This window comes from Stigmatopora argus, chromosome 12 (assembly GCF_051989625.1).
Source record: "Stigmatopora argus isolate UIUO_Sarg chromosome 12, RoL_Sarg_1.0, whole genome shotgun sequence".
NCBI classification, from domain to species: domain Eukaryota; kingdom Metazoa; phylum Chordata; class Actinopteri; order Syngnathiformes; family Syngnathidae; genus Stigmatopora; species Stigmatopora argus.
Window position 1 is genome coordinate 11,231,668 of NC_135398.1, and position 15,716 is coordinate 11,247,383.

The 15,716-nt window shown below is 40.9% G+C and overlaps 1 protein-coding gene and 1 non-coding gene across 9 annotated transcripts in view; one reads left to right on the plus strand and one right to left on the minus strand.

The window, feature by feature from the left end:
• The window catches only part of clcn2a (chloride channel, voltage-sensitive 2a), a 43,841-nt gene extending 30,807 nt beyond the window's left edge, over positions 1-13,034 (plus strand). For 6 of the 8 annotated variants that reach the window (XM_077615298.1, XM_077615296.1, XM_077615301.1 and 3 more), the window contains 19 exons: positions 345-368; positions 1,192-1,270; positions 1,858-1,983; positions 2,090-2,174; positions 3,612-3,713; positions 4,262-4,364; positions 5,376-5,531; positions 5,938-6,007; positions 6,082-6,192; positions 6,257-6,470; positions 7,460-7,593; positions 7,659-7,867; positions 8,440-8,539; positions 8,619-8,665; positions 9,460-9,522; positions 9,996-10,034; positions 11,172-11,276; positions 11,344-11,430; positions 11,737-13,034. In XM_077615298.1, the coding sequence (XP_077471424.1) occupies positions 345-368; positions 1,192-1,270; positions 1,858-1,983; positions 2,090-2,174; positions 3,612-3,713; positions 4,262-4,364; positions 5,376-5,531; positions 5,938-6,007; positions 6,082-6,192; positions 6,257-6,470; positions 7,460-7,593; positions 7,659-7,867; positions 8,440-8,539; positions 8,619-8,665; positions 9,460-9,522; positions 9,996-10,034; positions 11,172-11,276; positions 11,344-11,430; positions 11,737-12,246 (2,364 nt within the window). In that variant the 3' untranslated portion in view covers positions 12,247-13,034. Of the gene's footprint in view, positions 1-67; positions 165-344; positions 369-1,191; positions 1,271-1,857; positions 1,984-2,089; positions 2,175-3,611; positions 3,714-4,261; positions 4,365-5,375; positions 5,532-5,937; positions 6,008-6,081; positions 6,193-6,256; positions 6,471-7,459; positions 7,594-7,658; positions 7,868-8,439; positions 8,540-8,618; positions 8,666-9,459; positions 9,523-9,995; positions 10,035-11,171; positions 11,277-11,343; positions 11,431-11,736 lie in introns of all 8 variants that reach the window. The other 2 variants (XM_077615304.1, XM_077615297.1) reach the window with 2 other exon arrangements.
• trnat-cgu (transfer RNA threonine (anticodon CGU)) lies at positions 8,829-8,902 on the minus strand. Its single transcript has one exon. It is a non-coding gene; the product is annotated as a tRNA-Thr (tRNA).
• Positions 13,035-15,716: the final 2,682 nt, after the last annotated feature.

Genomic DNA, 15,716 nt, shown 5'->3' on the forward strand with positions numbered 1-15,716 from the left:
ATTCATGCCTTTGGTCCCGGACTGAGGTAAAGCCGGAGCTTGATGTTGGCTCTCTGCAACTCAACAGGACCCCCTCTAACATCCACAGCTCGGACTTCACACATCGAAGGAAGACGGACACCGGTGACATGGAGGGAGGCTGCTCTCAGTTAGACTCGAATAGTGTGAGGAGGTCCGCCTCCCATTAAAGCGTAATCAGTCCGAGATGTTCATTCAGTTCTCCACGCGACCGAGACTGTTTGACAGATTTCATTTGTTGCTCGTGTAAGGGAGAAAAGGTAACTTGTGTGCACCTTCACTACTCACACATCTCTTTTTTCCCTCCGCCACTATTACTGCTAAAGGAAGAGCCCTTTGAGGGAAGCAAGGTATGATTTAAGGTCACTTCCATCAACATTGATCTTGAAAAGCCATTTGAACATTCATTCTACATCCTTGAAAACTGGCATTTGTTGCCAGTGATAGGCATCCAATCCATCATCACTGCCAACCCTAACAGTGCAAATGGATTGGACAACTATCGCCGTCAATGTCACTTGAAACGTGCTCATTCATTGCCAGCCATCCCCATGCAAATGGATTTGAAGCAGTTTGCCATCAATGGCAGCCATTGGTTAATGCTTACAATAAAGACGTTAATTACAGGCAGAATATTATGAGATTGTTTAATTCTTGTGTTCAACTTTTGCAAAAGCCAGGGATTTTTTTAAGAGAAAAAAAATGCCAAAGTGGTGTGCGAAGTATTTCGCAAAGCTGCTTAAAAGCCATTTTTGGGGGGGCATGATAGCTGGACGCTTTCCATTTGTCTGCTCTGTCTTCCCGCATTGTACTGTGTAAAAATATCCGCAATTTTGATACGTAAAACTTGACAAATTTGTTTGAATGCCATTTTTGGGATACAAAGACATATGAGCGTACTTGATAATCTGTTTGGAAGGACTGCAAAAATCAACATTTTCTAGAAAATACATTTTCAAAATTTATAATAGACTGTCCTTGTGAAACAAATCATCTAAGTAAATGTACTTAAATGTATTAATTGTCAAAATCTTGCATAAAGCATATAGCTTTGCATCGCTGGTGTTGAAAATATTATTTTTGGGGGAGCCTGATCCCTCGGTAAACTTTGTCCTCCATGAAGTGTATATGTATTATTTTATTTTATTTTCTTATTTGACACCGATTGAACAGAACGAGTTGCGAAACACCGAAATGCTGTCTGCTGCTTGTGCAGTGGGCGTGGGATGCTGCTTCGCTGCACCCATTGGAGGTAAGCCGACACCTATAGAAGTCTGTTTAAATATATACCGTATTTTTTAGAAGCACAAGCCAAAGAATGCACAATGAAGAGGAACAATATATATATAAGTCCCACTGCAGTATAGGTTGCCTTTTTGAGAGGGCAATTTTTCATTTTAACAGAAACAAAAACAAACATTTACATGCATTTAATTAACTATAGCAAAACAAAGAACAACAGGCTAAATAGACATCTGTTAAATAACAGTTTTTCAGATAACTATAGCCTAGAACACATCAACATATCATGGCTGGTCACCATCAGAGTGAAAAAAAAACAATACATCGAAGTCGCACTTTAGTATTAGTCACAGGCCCTACCAAACAATGAAAAAAGTGCGACTTATAGTGCAGAAAATACGGTACTTAACCTGGCTAGCGCAGACAGAAGTTAGATGTCCAGTCCTTTTGAAATGCAAATGGATTGAAAGTATCGCTGTCGATGGTTAACAATGGGTGAAGTGCTCACTAGTTATTAAAATATTACTGTTATTGCATCGTTGATGTCACATGGGATCGCGAGAATAGATTTTTGTTTGTGTTTTTGCGCACCAAAAGGGGTGTTGTTCAGCATCGAGGTCACCTCAACGTTTTTTGCGGTGAGGAACTACTGGAGGGGCTTCTTTGCTGCTACCTTCAGTGCCTTCATCTTCCGCGTGCTGGCTGTGTGGAATAAGGACGAAGGTACGCCGCAGTCAATGTGTTGACCAGTCTGTCAAATGTGAAATTCTTCTAATGAAGTCTATCTGTATGCCACGCGTGTTGTCTGAATTTTCTTGTTGTCTACCAGAGACCATCACGGCGCTCTTCAAGACTCGATTCCGTTTGGACTTCCCTTTCGACCTTCAGGAGCTGCCGGCCTTCGCCATTCTCGGGTAGGGCGAACCGACGTCTCACAATCCCTGAGCTGTTTGCTTCTTCCAGCCTCCTCATTTTGTATTCCTTTCAACTTGACTTGATTTGTGTTTGATGGTCCTGGCAGGAAATCAAAGCCCCTTCCCCCTTTATTTACTCCCTTTTACAGTTATCTTTTTTCATACACAGTTGGCCTTCTATATCACGGTTCACTGTAGATGCCCTTGCTACATTGCAGATCATAAATTAAATCTAGAATAAAGTAAGATTTTCTATTCATTTTTTTAAGTATTCAGGTAACGCATAAACTGACCATAATAAATTTTCAGTCCATTTTGTGGAGGGCTGGCAGTGAATGATCATGTTTCAGGTTCATTTAGGCAATAGATGATAGTTTATGGGTTCTTTCAGGTTGACTTTGCAATCGTGGAATCAATTGAGGTGGTGGTCCCCCTTTACCCAGCCATATTTCTTACTGGTACATAAATTTGATCAATTTTAGTTGTGTTGTTGTAGCTTAGTGGTTCAAAGTGCCTGGGTTCAAATCCTAGCATTTCCATTTTAGGTTATTCTAACACAGAATTGGGCAAAACTGCGGCCCGCGGGCCATATACGGCCCGTTAGGCTTTTTAATCCGGCCCGCCCACGTTGTCCAAATTATAGTAAAAATCAATGACCTCATTCATTTCCCTTTTCCCTGCAATACCCTCGTTTCCCCGATAGATTGCGCACTAATCTAGACCTTTGTTGGAGTGTAACTTACCAGCTGCCATTTCGTTGAATAATAATATGTTCTTAATGTTGAAAGTAAATTTGAAAATAATATTTCACCTTCAATTGTGTCTTTTTTCTTACATTTCAATTCCCAGGTTTGATCAATTACATTGCGTGTCCAAATGCTCCTGGCCCAGCCCCTCTGTCAAATATTAGTATCCATTCTGGCCCGCAAGTCAAAAAGTTTGCCCACCCCTGTTCTAACAGCTTTGCTTTATTACATTCCACATTAGGTAAAACCCACAAAAGGCAAAGTCTATTTTTTTCTGTACCATACGTCTCTCTATATAGGATTTTGTTCAAGATAATGCAAAAATGAATAAAGAGATTGTTCTCACAGTCTCAGGATATGTTTGTAATATGAAATGGAAGCTGGGTAATGTGGTCAAAGGTCACAGACATCAGAGGCTTATAAAATGAGAAGCCCCTTGAGTAGTAATACTAGACATATACACACAACTAAATAGCCAAAAAGAGTAGAAAAAAGGTTTTTGCAATGAATTCAAGTCTATTTTTGTGAATTAAGTGTTCATGTAGCCATCAAACACAAATTTTGATGGTGCTTGAAAGAAGGTGGTGTCTTGCGACATGATGTTTGGTAGTGAATGAGTTAGTGACAGTAAAAAGAAAATTTCTGCCTATGCTGATTATAATTTTCTCATTTCATTATTGTTGTCTTGCAGTATCGCATGCGGTTTCGGTGGTGCCCTCTTTGTCTACCTGAACCGGCTCATCGTGGAGTGCATGAGGCGGCAAAAGACCATTAACAAGCTCTTACTAAGGAAGTAAGTATCTCATCCTTTACTGGGAATTGAATGTCACCCTTATAGGAACCCTTTAATTGTTATCCCACCGCAAAGAAGCAGAACCATGTTGTTGACACCCAGAGGATGATTGCACATTAACAGCGCTCGAAACCCATTGATTTTAACTAGCGGATCAATCTCTAACAAGATATTTCAAATGGAGTACACACATAGATGGCTGCACACATCCCAATATGAACTATAAGGTTTTCTCGATCTGATCATGTGATTGGAAATCTGGCCCAATCACGTCATTTTCAGAGGATGGAAATAGCGTGTAAAATCCATTCATTTATTTCACTTGCCACTTATCCTGTCGTGGGGCCTGTTAACATTTTATGAACAATTTAAACAGAAATGGAACAAAATACAAAGGGTTTGTTTACATTTTCTGACTTTAACTTTAATCTTCCATGTCTTATGCTCCATGAGTCCCCTCCCTACACTCGTGTTTAAAGTTTTTAAGAAAATAAATAAATAATCTTCCCCCATCTGGTTGAAGAGCACATTTATTAATGATACCGCAGTCCGTCTCTTCCTGTCAGGCGTTTGGCGTATCCGGCGATGGTCACCCTGCTGGTGTCCACCCTCACCTTCCCCCCAGGCTTTGGGCAGTTCATGGCCGGCCAGGTGAGTAATCCGCCGGACTTTTGTTGAAATGATTCAGCAAGAGAAGTCAACACCAGCTCCAGTATACATTTTAGAAATGTTTGACGGAAGCAATGACAGGCGGGGCGGATCATTTTTATCTGAATTAAAAAAGAAATGATGTGTATGTAAAATATGTTCATGTAATTATTCTAATATTAGAAAACTTTTGCATTTTCAATTTAGTTTAGAATTTAAGTATGGCTTAGTACCCAATCATTTCATATCAATTGAAAAGATGTCTTAGAAAGAGATAGTTCTTTTTTAAAATAAATCCTTTTTGGGGGGCGATTAATTATTGGCAGATTAGTGGATGAAGTAATACAGATCTAGTGAACTAAACTATCAAATGAGATACGTATTTAGTTCCAATATTCGCTATTCATTTTCAATTGTTTTATAGGTGGAACTATTTCTGTAATCAAATCTATTCAATAATATAACGTGAATTTGATGTTTTTTACTTTGCAGTTATTATTTAAAAGTAAGGAATAATACATTTCGGTTTTTAAAAATTGTAAATCAAGATGAAAGAAATTGTTATTTTCATTCCTAATTTGGGAATTTTGTAAACTCATCAAATTAATTTAAATGTGTTAAGAAAATAATAATGAAAATATATTTATTCTCTTTTTAACAATTATTCATTTATAATGTGAAAGGAATCTTCAACATTTACTTTTGAGCCTAATTTTTAAGTTATTACAAAAATTTGATATTTAAAAAAAAATCTGAGAATAATAAAATAAAAAACTTAATTATATAGTAGAGTAGAGTAGTTTTCATTCACCTCCATGGAGAAAGAGAACTTGACACTGCAGCATTTAGATAAATATAGTAATATAAATAAAAATCAATATTATTAGCAAGATGCTGTTTTGAGCGAGGGAACTTGGAATATGAGGCGGAACAAATGGAATAAAAAAGCAAGTGCTTTGAATACTTTTCAATCAATTTGTTCAATGCAAGCCATGTGTGTGTAATTTTCCTCAGCTGACCCAACACGAGTCGCTGGTGGCGCTTTTCGACAACCGCACATGGTGCCGACACGGTGTGGCCGAGGAGTTTGACTACATAGGCCACCACCACGGCTGGAAGCACCCCCAAGTCAACGTCTTCATCACGCTCATCCTCTTCATCATTATGAAGGTACCGCCACGACGTTTTTTTTTTTTTTTTAATAATGGTGTTTAAAAATAACTAATTCTGCGATATATCACAATATAACATTGCACAATTCTGGTAATTATAACTGGGATAGGGTCCAGCATCCCCCTGCAACTCTTATGAGGATAAACAGTTCAGAAAATGGATGAATAAATACCAAAAATATTCTTAAACTGTAGCATCGAGATTAATCGGAATCAAATTGAATCATGACCTATGAATCATGATACGAATCCTATCGTTAGATAAGAGACAATACATACCCCCAGAAATGTACCTTTTTGCCATAATAAAAAAATCCCAAGGATTTTTCTTGTATATTACGAAAAATATGAAATATTGATATACATTAAATGTGGCACTGTCAATGTTAATTCTGTCTTCTAAGTTCTGGATGTCAGCCGTGGCCACCACCATGCCCGTCCCATGTGGGGCCTTCATGCCGGTTTTTCTTATCGGTCAGTCCAATCTCACTCTGTGTTTTAATATCATATGGGAAAAAAAAACAGTTTTGTCTATGTGTGCCGGTCAGGCGCCGGATTTGGCAGACTGGTCGGAGAGATCATGGCTTCCGTGTTTCCGGGCGGTATCCATGCCAACGGCAGCATATATCCCATAGTACCTGGCGGTTACGCTGTAGTGGGTGAGCATCTTCAATCATTTGTAAGATGAATTCCTACCAAAATCTACCCACCCAACTGCCGTAGGTGCTGCGGCGCTGTCCGGGGCCGTCACCCACACCGTGTCCACGGCGGTCATCGTCTTCGAGTTGACTGGTCAGATCTCGCACATCCTGCCCGTGATGATCGCAGTGATTCTGGCCAATGCCGTGGCTCAGTCGCTCCAGCCGTCGCTCTACGACTCCATCATCCGCATCAAAAAGCTCCCCTATCTTCCCGAGTTGGGCATGGGGCATCTCGAGTATGTCTTCAAGCTGTGTTGGGAAATCGTCTGTCATTGTCCAAGTCCTAACTTGCATATGGGTCATTGCAGAATTGGAGGACATTTTACATTACCCTTCCATTTTCAAAATAATCCACATATACAAAATACTGACGCTTGCATTTCCACAACCAATTTACATGCATGGAGACCATATCTTAAAATGGTACTCGGACGTTTCGTCGAAAGAAAGACGTATGGTCCCCGGACGTTTGGTCGACTGGGCGTTTGGTCGACCGGACGTTTGGTAGAACGGACGTTTGGTCGCCGGATTGTTACTGTTGAAACCAGCTCTCAAAATTATAATCATGAGAGAGAGAGTGAGTTTAATATCTAAACATCTAATATCAAAATATCAACAGTAAACTCTCTGTCATAATTTGACAGCGAGCGAACCCGGCGACCAAACGTCCGTTCTACCAAACGTCCGGTCGACCGAACGTCCAGTCGACCAAACATCCGGGGACCAAACGTCCGGGGACCAAACGTCTTTCGACGAAACGTCCGGTCACGTCTTAAAATAACTATGAAAAAAAATGCGTGACTATATTTTTTGAAATTTCAGTAATACCTCGCCACTTCACGGATCGACTAGCTCAAATTCATCACATCGCGGCTTGTAGCTGCCAAATATATATGAAAAGTTTAAAGTGTACGAACAATAATACAAACATGAATTGGGGGGAAGAGGGCAAGTCACAATTGGAGAGTATTTCACCCGCCAATATGGAGCAATGTCTATCTTCAGTAGTGCGGCCCCTACAATTACTAGTGAGGAAGAGGAGAAGCAAATGTAAGGAAGGGTAAATGTACGCTGCCATCGCTTATTATTTTGAAGAGAAGAAATCTACCATTCGCTATGAATCTAGAAGAATTGTCCTCCATTTCTGGAATGGCCTGATATCAATAAACCGATATTCTGGTTCACAAAACCCACATTTTGGGTCAGCTTTCCCTTCCCATTGCAGGAAGTACAATATACGGGTGGAGGACATCATGGTGCGGGATGTACGCTTCATCACGCTCACCTCGTCCTATCGGGAGCTGCAGGAGATGCTTCTGACCGGTCAGCTCAAAACATTGGCTTTGGTTGACTCCAGAGGTAAGTCGGGTATCAATCATTATCTTGCGTAGTTCCCTAACGATTTCATCCACTTCCCCTTACAGACTCCATGATCCTCCTGGGCTCAATCGAGAAGCTTCAGCTCCAGTCTCTGCTCTCCATGCAGCTTAGTCGCCAGCGCCGCCTGAGCCACCTGCGCCAGTTGGTCCTGGACAGCGATGACGAAGAAAGCCCGAGCGACGACGTGGCCCCCGCCGATAAGCGACACGGCAACGCTCATCAAGGGGTTCGCTTCCTGGTGAGCGCCCAAGAGGTGTGGATGCGTCCGGGGCGAGGGCTCGAGAGTGAGGGAGGGTCCGGCGTGGGGCCTGGATCCCGATCCGGGTTGGGAAGTAGCGCTTAGACTTGAGATCTGGCATGTATGCTGCATGTGGCAGGAGGTAAAGGCACAGATGGAATTCATGGAACACAGTGGTAAGTCAGTTGGAGGTCAACTGGAGTTGAAACGTGCTTGGTTTCGTAAGGCGCAATGTGTACTGATTAAATTAAAAAATATTGTAATAGCGTTTTTGTGAGACAATTACTGACATTCCACTTTGTGATAATAGCAAACAACTATTTGCGTTAGGAGTGTTTTGAATTACAATCGTAGCCATTGCCCGTATTGAATGGATTTCTCAAAGCACCACTGTATTGAACTGTTTCATCCCTATTGTCTGACATTAACACGCTTGTCTTGTGTGTCTCTTGTCGTCTGTGCCCTTACCTGTTCTGTCTCCTTGGTCCCCCGTGCACGTGATCCTTTGCATTTTTTTTACTTTTGTGTGCACATGTGCATGTTGTGCATGTCTGCGGCTCCCTTTTGTTAATGTATCTTCCATCCAGATCTCCACAGAGGAGTCCTCTTCCTTCAGCCCGATGGTCACCAACGTTCAGCTTCCTCTCAAATCGGCGCTAAAATGCACATCTGCCGAGACGCCCGACAGTAGGTCATCTCCAAACCGCTGCGTCATGTGAATCCTTTACAGGTAGGAAAATCTAACAAATTTTCTTTCCTGTCCAAGGTTCTCAGACTTTGTCCTGTGCTGACCAAGATAGGGAGCTGCTAGAGGTGAGAGTAAATACATGATGGGTTTTTTGTATGCATTCCACAATGATGAAGGGGACAAAAGTTCCCTGGTGTCTGACAAGTGTAATGAATCGATTGCTGTCACTTGGTACAGAAGAAACCTTATTGGAGAAAGTTTATACTCACAAGGTTGCTAAAGCCTAAAAGGCACTACTGGGATTTGAACCCAGGATCTCCTGTTTACGAGACAGGCACTTTAACCAGCTAAGCCACAGTGCCATATCAAAATCTGGTGTTGGTTCACTTCCAAGCAAACTGTGGTGCAGTTCCCTCTATGTCCGACCCCCTTATTATTCAAACAAAAGCTGATCATCTGCCTCTCCGTGTGACAACAATATGACTTTAATAACTATTGTAACATATTCCATTGTGAACTCTGAATAAATTATATATATATATATATATATATATATATATATATATATATATATATATATATATATATATATATATATATATATATATATTACATCGTAAGGCAATATCTAAAGTAACATTTAGTAGCTTTTTGTATCCTTTTTTCTTGGCACTGAAACAAGCTCATGGAATTTCAACCATGCCAATATTTTTCACTTAATGCAAAGGATACACTTTCAATGCCTCTTTCCTGTCAATCATGTGTCATTTGATGTGTCATAAACACATTTCTACATTGACGTTTTGAACGCAAGCTGTCAGCAACACTGTGCTCACCAGTAGCAAAGTGGTCTCTATCACTCATTTTGCGTTTGCATTGTCATACCTCCCCCCTTTTTTTCACCCTATCCGGTTGGAAGAGTTCATCTGGGTCCGTCCCGTGTGAAAGGAGGAAACCAAAACGCATGAGGATCACCATGTCGGTAAGCTTGGCTTGTCTGTTGCCTGGTAACCATTGCTTGGCGAGACACTGGGTGAATTGTGGACAATATGTAGTATATGACATGCATGTTTCCATCCTTGTGTATAGTATAGTCGCACTCTATAAGTGGTGACCCTCACTTTACTAAAGGGATGTTCATGGGTAATATCAAATCTTTAATTAAAAGCATATAATTCACAAATCGAGAATAATTTTACATATTCACCTGCACGCTCCACATTTCTTGACAGGTTCATCTCACATTCTTCACTACTCATTTTCCACTCCTAAATTCCAACATTCTTAGAAGCATTTTACAAATGTGCTTCAATCATATCAATTCTGCTTATTTTCACTCTCACATTTAACGTTTCTTGTGCATTAATTCCACAGCATTTCACTCGACCATCTGCTCCTCCATATTCACATGCAGTTTAGAGCAATTTTAACTGTAATTGTATTCTCTCTCATCAGGATGCGAATATAGTAGAGGATCGCATGAGCCCAACTGAGGTGAGAACCGGCAAAAGAATAACAGCTCTAAAACAAAAATGTTAGCAGCAGTAGATTTAGTGTGAGGTAGCTCGATAATCCTCCCACATCCCAAAAACATGCAGGGTCGGCTGCTTGAACACTCAAAATCAGGAGTGCCACTCAATCACCAATGTACTATTGGTAGATCCCTTGAGAGTAAAGTTTTGATCCAGGCTGTTGTTTCCTTCAGGCCTGAAAATGTTTTCGCTTTTACCGCGACATTACAATGTTCCCACCGAATTACACTCCCTTTTTTGAACATGCATATCTGGCTCATTAGGCTTCCATAAGGATCTTAAGTGACCTGTCACAGATGCTCGTTTCTTTGATGTTGAATAGATAGATAAATAAATAAATATGCCTCATTTCGGCGCCCTTTATTGGTAAAGAGACGTGTCTTAGCTGACCTCCCTCCGAACTCAGTGCGAGTGACCTTCCTCGGTACTCGGACATTTCGTCGAAAGACGTTTGGTCCCCGGACGTTTGGTCGACCGGACGTTTGGTCGACCGGACGTTTGGTAGAACGGACGTTTGGTCGCCGGGTTGTTACTGTTGAAACCAGCACTCAAAATTATAATCATGAGAGAGAGAGAGAGTAAGTTTCATATCTAAATATCTAATATCAAAATATCAACAGTCAACTCTCTGTCATAATTTGACAGCGAGCAAACCCGGCGACCAAATGTCTGTTCTACCAAACGTCCGTTCTACCAAACGTCCGTTCTACGAAACGTCCGGTCGACCAAACGTCCGGTCGACCAAACGTCCGGTCGACCAAACGTCCGGTCGACCAAACGTCCGGTCGACCAAACGTCCGGGGACCAAACGTCTTTCGACGAAACGTCCGGTCACGCCCCCCTCGGTGGTTGGCTCCTTGAACAAGGAATATCACGGGAAGGTGGCTTCTTGAAAAGTAGATCTTGAAGCAAAAATGTGAGCACCCCTGCTCTAAATCGTCCTTTTGTGTGAGTGCGAATGGTTGTCCGTCTCCTTGTGACCTGCAATTGGCTGGCAACAAATTCAGGGTGCCCCCTGCCTACTGTCCCCGCCTTATGAGGATACGGAAAATGAATGAATGAAGTAAATGAATTAGTATGATGTCATCTCTGGGTTTAGATTACAGAGTGGGAGGAACAGCAGCTGGACGAGCCGCTGGATTTTAAGAACTCCAAGATTGACCCAGCTCCATTTCAGCTTGTGGAACAAACCTCACTGCATAAGGTGACTTTAGCCAAGACTTTCTAATCTCATGACTCAGCTTGTTAATGTTATTTTTATATCAACGCAGACACACACGATCTTCTCCCTGCTGGGTTTGGATCATGCCTACGTGACCAGCATGGGCCGTCTGGTCGGCGTTGTCTCCCTCAAAGAGGTTTGTGTTTACCCTGACCACAAATTTGGCAATGCGAAAAAGGTTCTTGCGATGTTTTGGCCTTGATTGTTTTCCCAGCTGATTGTGGATGAAAAATTGCTGTCAACATATGACAGAACATGGGTTAATAATGAGACAATATAATAATAACTAACCTTCAGTGAGCATGACTCATAGGAAGTTTTATTTTTTACAGTGATTTTGTGTGCATGTGGTAAGAACATTGTATAATCTCATGAAATAATTGTTTCATGTGTGCACTATTCACCGTGTGGTTTTGTGACTAATGACCCGCCCCCGCCGCAGCTGCGTAAGGCCATCGAAGGGTCGGTGACGGTGACCGGGGTGAAGGTGCGCCCCCCATTGGCCAGTTTCCGTGACAGCGGAAACAGCAGCAGCATATCCGAAGTAACGGAGATGCACAAGCTGTGCATTCGCCACCGGGGGCTCTCGTTGCCACGGGAACCGAATCCCCCGGAGCAGACGGACGACCGGCCGGACGCGGGCTATCAAGAGATGCCTGTAGACGTGTCGGAACGAACCGGGTCGAGCATTGGAGCCGGCCCGGGACTGTTGTCACACCCTTTGTCTGACCTTCAGGAGAGCCCCTCATTCACCGAGGACCAATCAGAGTTCACCTTTGACTGCAGCCCCTCCCACACTGAGGAGTCTGAGCTAGTTTGTGACTACGAGCCACCGCTGGACCAAACTTCGGAGCCGGACCAAGCGGCGCAAGTAAGCACCAGTCCCCCCCTGGGTGATGACCAATCAGAACAAGAGGCGGTGAAACCAATCACTGATGACCAATCAGAGTGACGAATGTTGACGTTTCATTTGTATACTTACCTCTTCCATTTCAACAATGCCTTGTTTAAGCCGCGGTCTTTATAGTGGCCATTTGATCATTTTTTCATGCTGTTTGAATAAGCAACGAGTCCAAATATATGTTTGCCCAATTAAAGTGTATTGTTACCGTAATGTAAAAAAAAAAGTTCAGTTTACAGTTAACTTTGCGATCCATTTAAATTTGTCTTTTCCTGTATTGCTAATGGCTGAAAGGCACCTTCTTATTGGTTAGAATTTCTTCGCAGGAGCCCAGTTCAAAATTCCTCCAGGAACAAAACGGACGCCAAAATTCTACGCAATTTAAATACAAAACATTTGTATAAACTAACTGGTTAAAACGTGAATTGATCCTGTTATAACGTGAAACTAATCACGTGTTGTATATATTTAAATGTGAAGTTTTTCAAGTCATAACATGAAACTTATGACATTATATCGTGAAATCATTGTTAAATTTATCATGTTATGTTTTTATCAAATTGAACAATGATTTTTACAAAGTAATTCATCTATACTTATCGTGTAACGCGATACAGAACTTCATTTTGTGGAGTGGCAGCAACACATTTCCACATATCAGTATTACGTGTCAAATGCTATCCTTACTTACACTCCGGACCAATAGAGGGCAGCAAATATTGATTTGCAGGACCTCAAACATCTGATTGGACGTCAATACCTCGTTGAAATTTTTTCTTTAAAGTAGGGATGGGAAACATTTATCGCACAATATTTAACTCACAAATGCATGTAATCTTAATAATAGGAATATGAAAGCAAAGTTGCTTTAGTTGAGTCTAATCCCAAATTATTTATATATTAAGCATTTATTTTGACTGTAGTTATGATGTCCCAATTAATTAGCAAGCTGATTAAATGAACTGATGTCGGTCCAATGTATAAGCATTTTTACTTTACACATTATGTAAATGTGAAACAAAAATAGTAATTATTCAATCAAATGCACGCTGGCCATTTTGGGCAAATTTGCATATGTATTTTACTCCAATATATTTCATAACAATGTAACCAATTGTCAATTGTATCACTAAAATGGATTCAACTATGATTAACTTTTGTAACATTCACAGGTATGCAACTTGAAATATTACAAGTAGAAATATAAAACAGGTAAACATTTTTACATTGCATCATATTTTTCCTACTAGGTTTTCCCTTCCCTGCTTTAAATGAAGTACATGATTGTTTTCAAATATTACATTTCTTGGTGATGGATTGTAAGACGCAATTGTCCCAAAGTCATCGTTTCTGATGTGTTTCCGGACACCAAAGGTGATGAAGGTGATGCATGTTGAATGATGAATTATTATGAATTATCACCAGCCTGCGTCTTGAAATATATTCACATGCATCTTTCCTTATTCTGTACAAAGATATGAAAGAAAGCACAGAGCTGTTAACTACCTATTCCCCATAATGGGCTCATGTAAAGCAGGTTTTATTCTACAGTATATAATACAGTACGTAAAGTATTCGTATATATTGGTGTTGGATTAGTCATCACCTGGTACGCAATAAACTAACTAGTAATTCAGTATATAGGGGATTTAGCAAACTGACCCGGGCTGTCTTGTTCCAACTCTTGTGTGACTTTTATGTGATAATATTACTATTTTGAAATAATCTTTTCTTTATGTGGCCACACTGAAAAGAAACAAAAAACACACTGTGAGAGTGAAATGATCTATTTGACATATGGAAAAAAAGGTATATATTTAGTACTGTTGCTCATTAAATAGATAAAAGTCGTTATATCACGAAAATTGTATTTGTATTTACTTTTGATGCCTATGACTATTTGTGAATATTTTTTCTCATTCTTCTATTCTACGAGTTGCTATTTTAAATCAACAGGTGACACTTTGAAATTATAATCACTAATCATTCGATTTCAATATTGATAACTTTGAACGTTTTCTCTCATTTTTTTAATCCAAAAAAAGTTAAGGCATTTACCACATTATAACCTAAAATCTCATGTTATGCATTTTACTTTTCCTTCATAATTTACTACTATACATTCCAGCAAGACCAGTCTTAATAGCTGTGTATTTTTTCTCTCTTTTCAATGTGGCCTTAATACAATTTGTTTTTCCTGTTATCCCCCTTTCAAGCCCCTCCCCCCTACTATTATTAGTAAGAACTAAGGCAGCTTCCAAAGGCCCACCAGGCTGAACAGAGAAAGAACTTGAAGTCTCCGAAGCACACTGTAAATACAACAATAGCTTCAAATTGGCAGCTTCCGATGGCTTCTACAAGGGCATCAAACATATATTAACAACCGTATATCTATAAACTGCCAATTTTTCGCCATACAAACCAAATGGCGACATGCACACTAGTATGTGATATTGTATGATACGATATGACTAAGAACATCCATATTTAATCCAGCCTGCCGTGGAATGCCATGTACGTATAACGGAAAAGCACACGCGTTGTAATCCAGCAAATTGTGAGTCTGTGTGTCAAATACGAATGTGAGTGTGAGCCGCTTGGACTTTTTCGAGCCATATTTGTTTGTCATCCGAGCATCTCAGTGTCTGTAAACGTGTGCCACGTATACCTCTGTTTGCATCGTGGAATGTGACGTAGTGCTCGGCCTCTGAGACAATATGCACAGAGTTCCATGTTAACTGTTTTGCAGCGTTTCTAGTTCAGCAATAAGTCTTTAGTCCATTCCCTTTATACGGCCTGGTCATGCTTCGGAACAACACACACACACAAGTGTAAATAGAGCCGAGATGTATTCGGAGTCAAACAAGCCATTGTTATTTTTCAGAGAACATAGAATCTGTTTTTGTACACGAACCACTGATTTTGCTTTCAAGAAAAAGCACCTTAGAAACAAACATCTTGTCTGTCTCTTTATTTTTTTCTGTATCACTCTTTGGCGAGAGACGTAGAATAATAATCAGACATAGGCTTTGTCATCATCATTGACTCGACAAAAGCCTAATTGTCATCATACCCAGCTGCGTATGACGAAATTGGTAGTGCCTCTCCACAAAGTGCGCCTTCCCGGCAAAAGGCCCAAATAAGTGATAATTTCAGACTCGTTGGCACTCTGCCGTGATGGATACATCGCATCACCCCCCGAGCACAACCAAATCCCGGCAACTGCAGAAAAAGTTTGCATCGCAGATGCCAACAAAGAGAAAAAAACTGATCACTTACCTCTCACTGTCTTCTCACTTATCTTCAGTCAGCCAGCAGGAGGCAAATCACCGCCCAACGTCCTTCATGTTACCTCACCCCGAAGTTATTACATAGAAGGGATTTTGTGTCGTGCTACCGCAAGTTCAAAGTCCTGATGGCTGTGGGGAAAAAAACTGTCCTTAAGCCTATTCGTCCGTACTTTGTGAGACGTGTAGCGTCTGCCAGAGGGCAGCAGCTGGAACAGGTTGTGACCAGGGTGG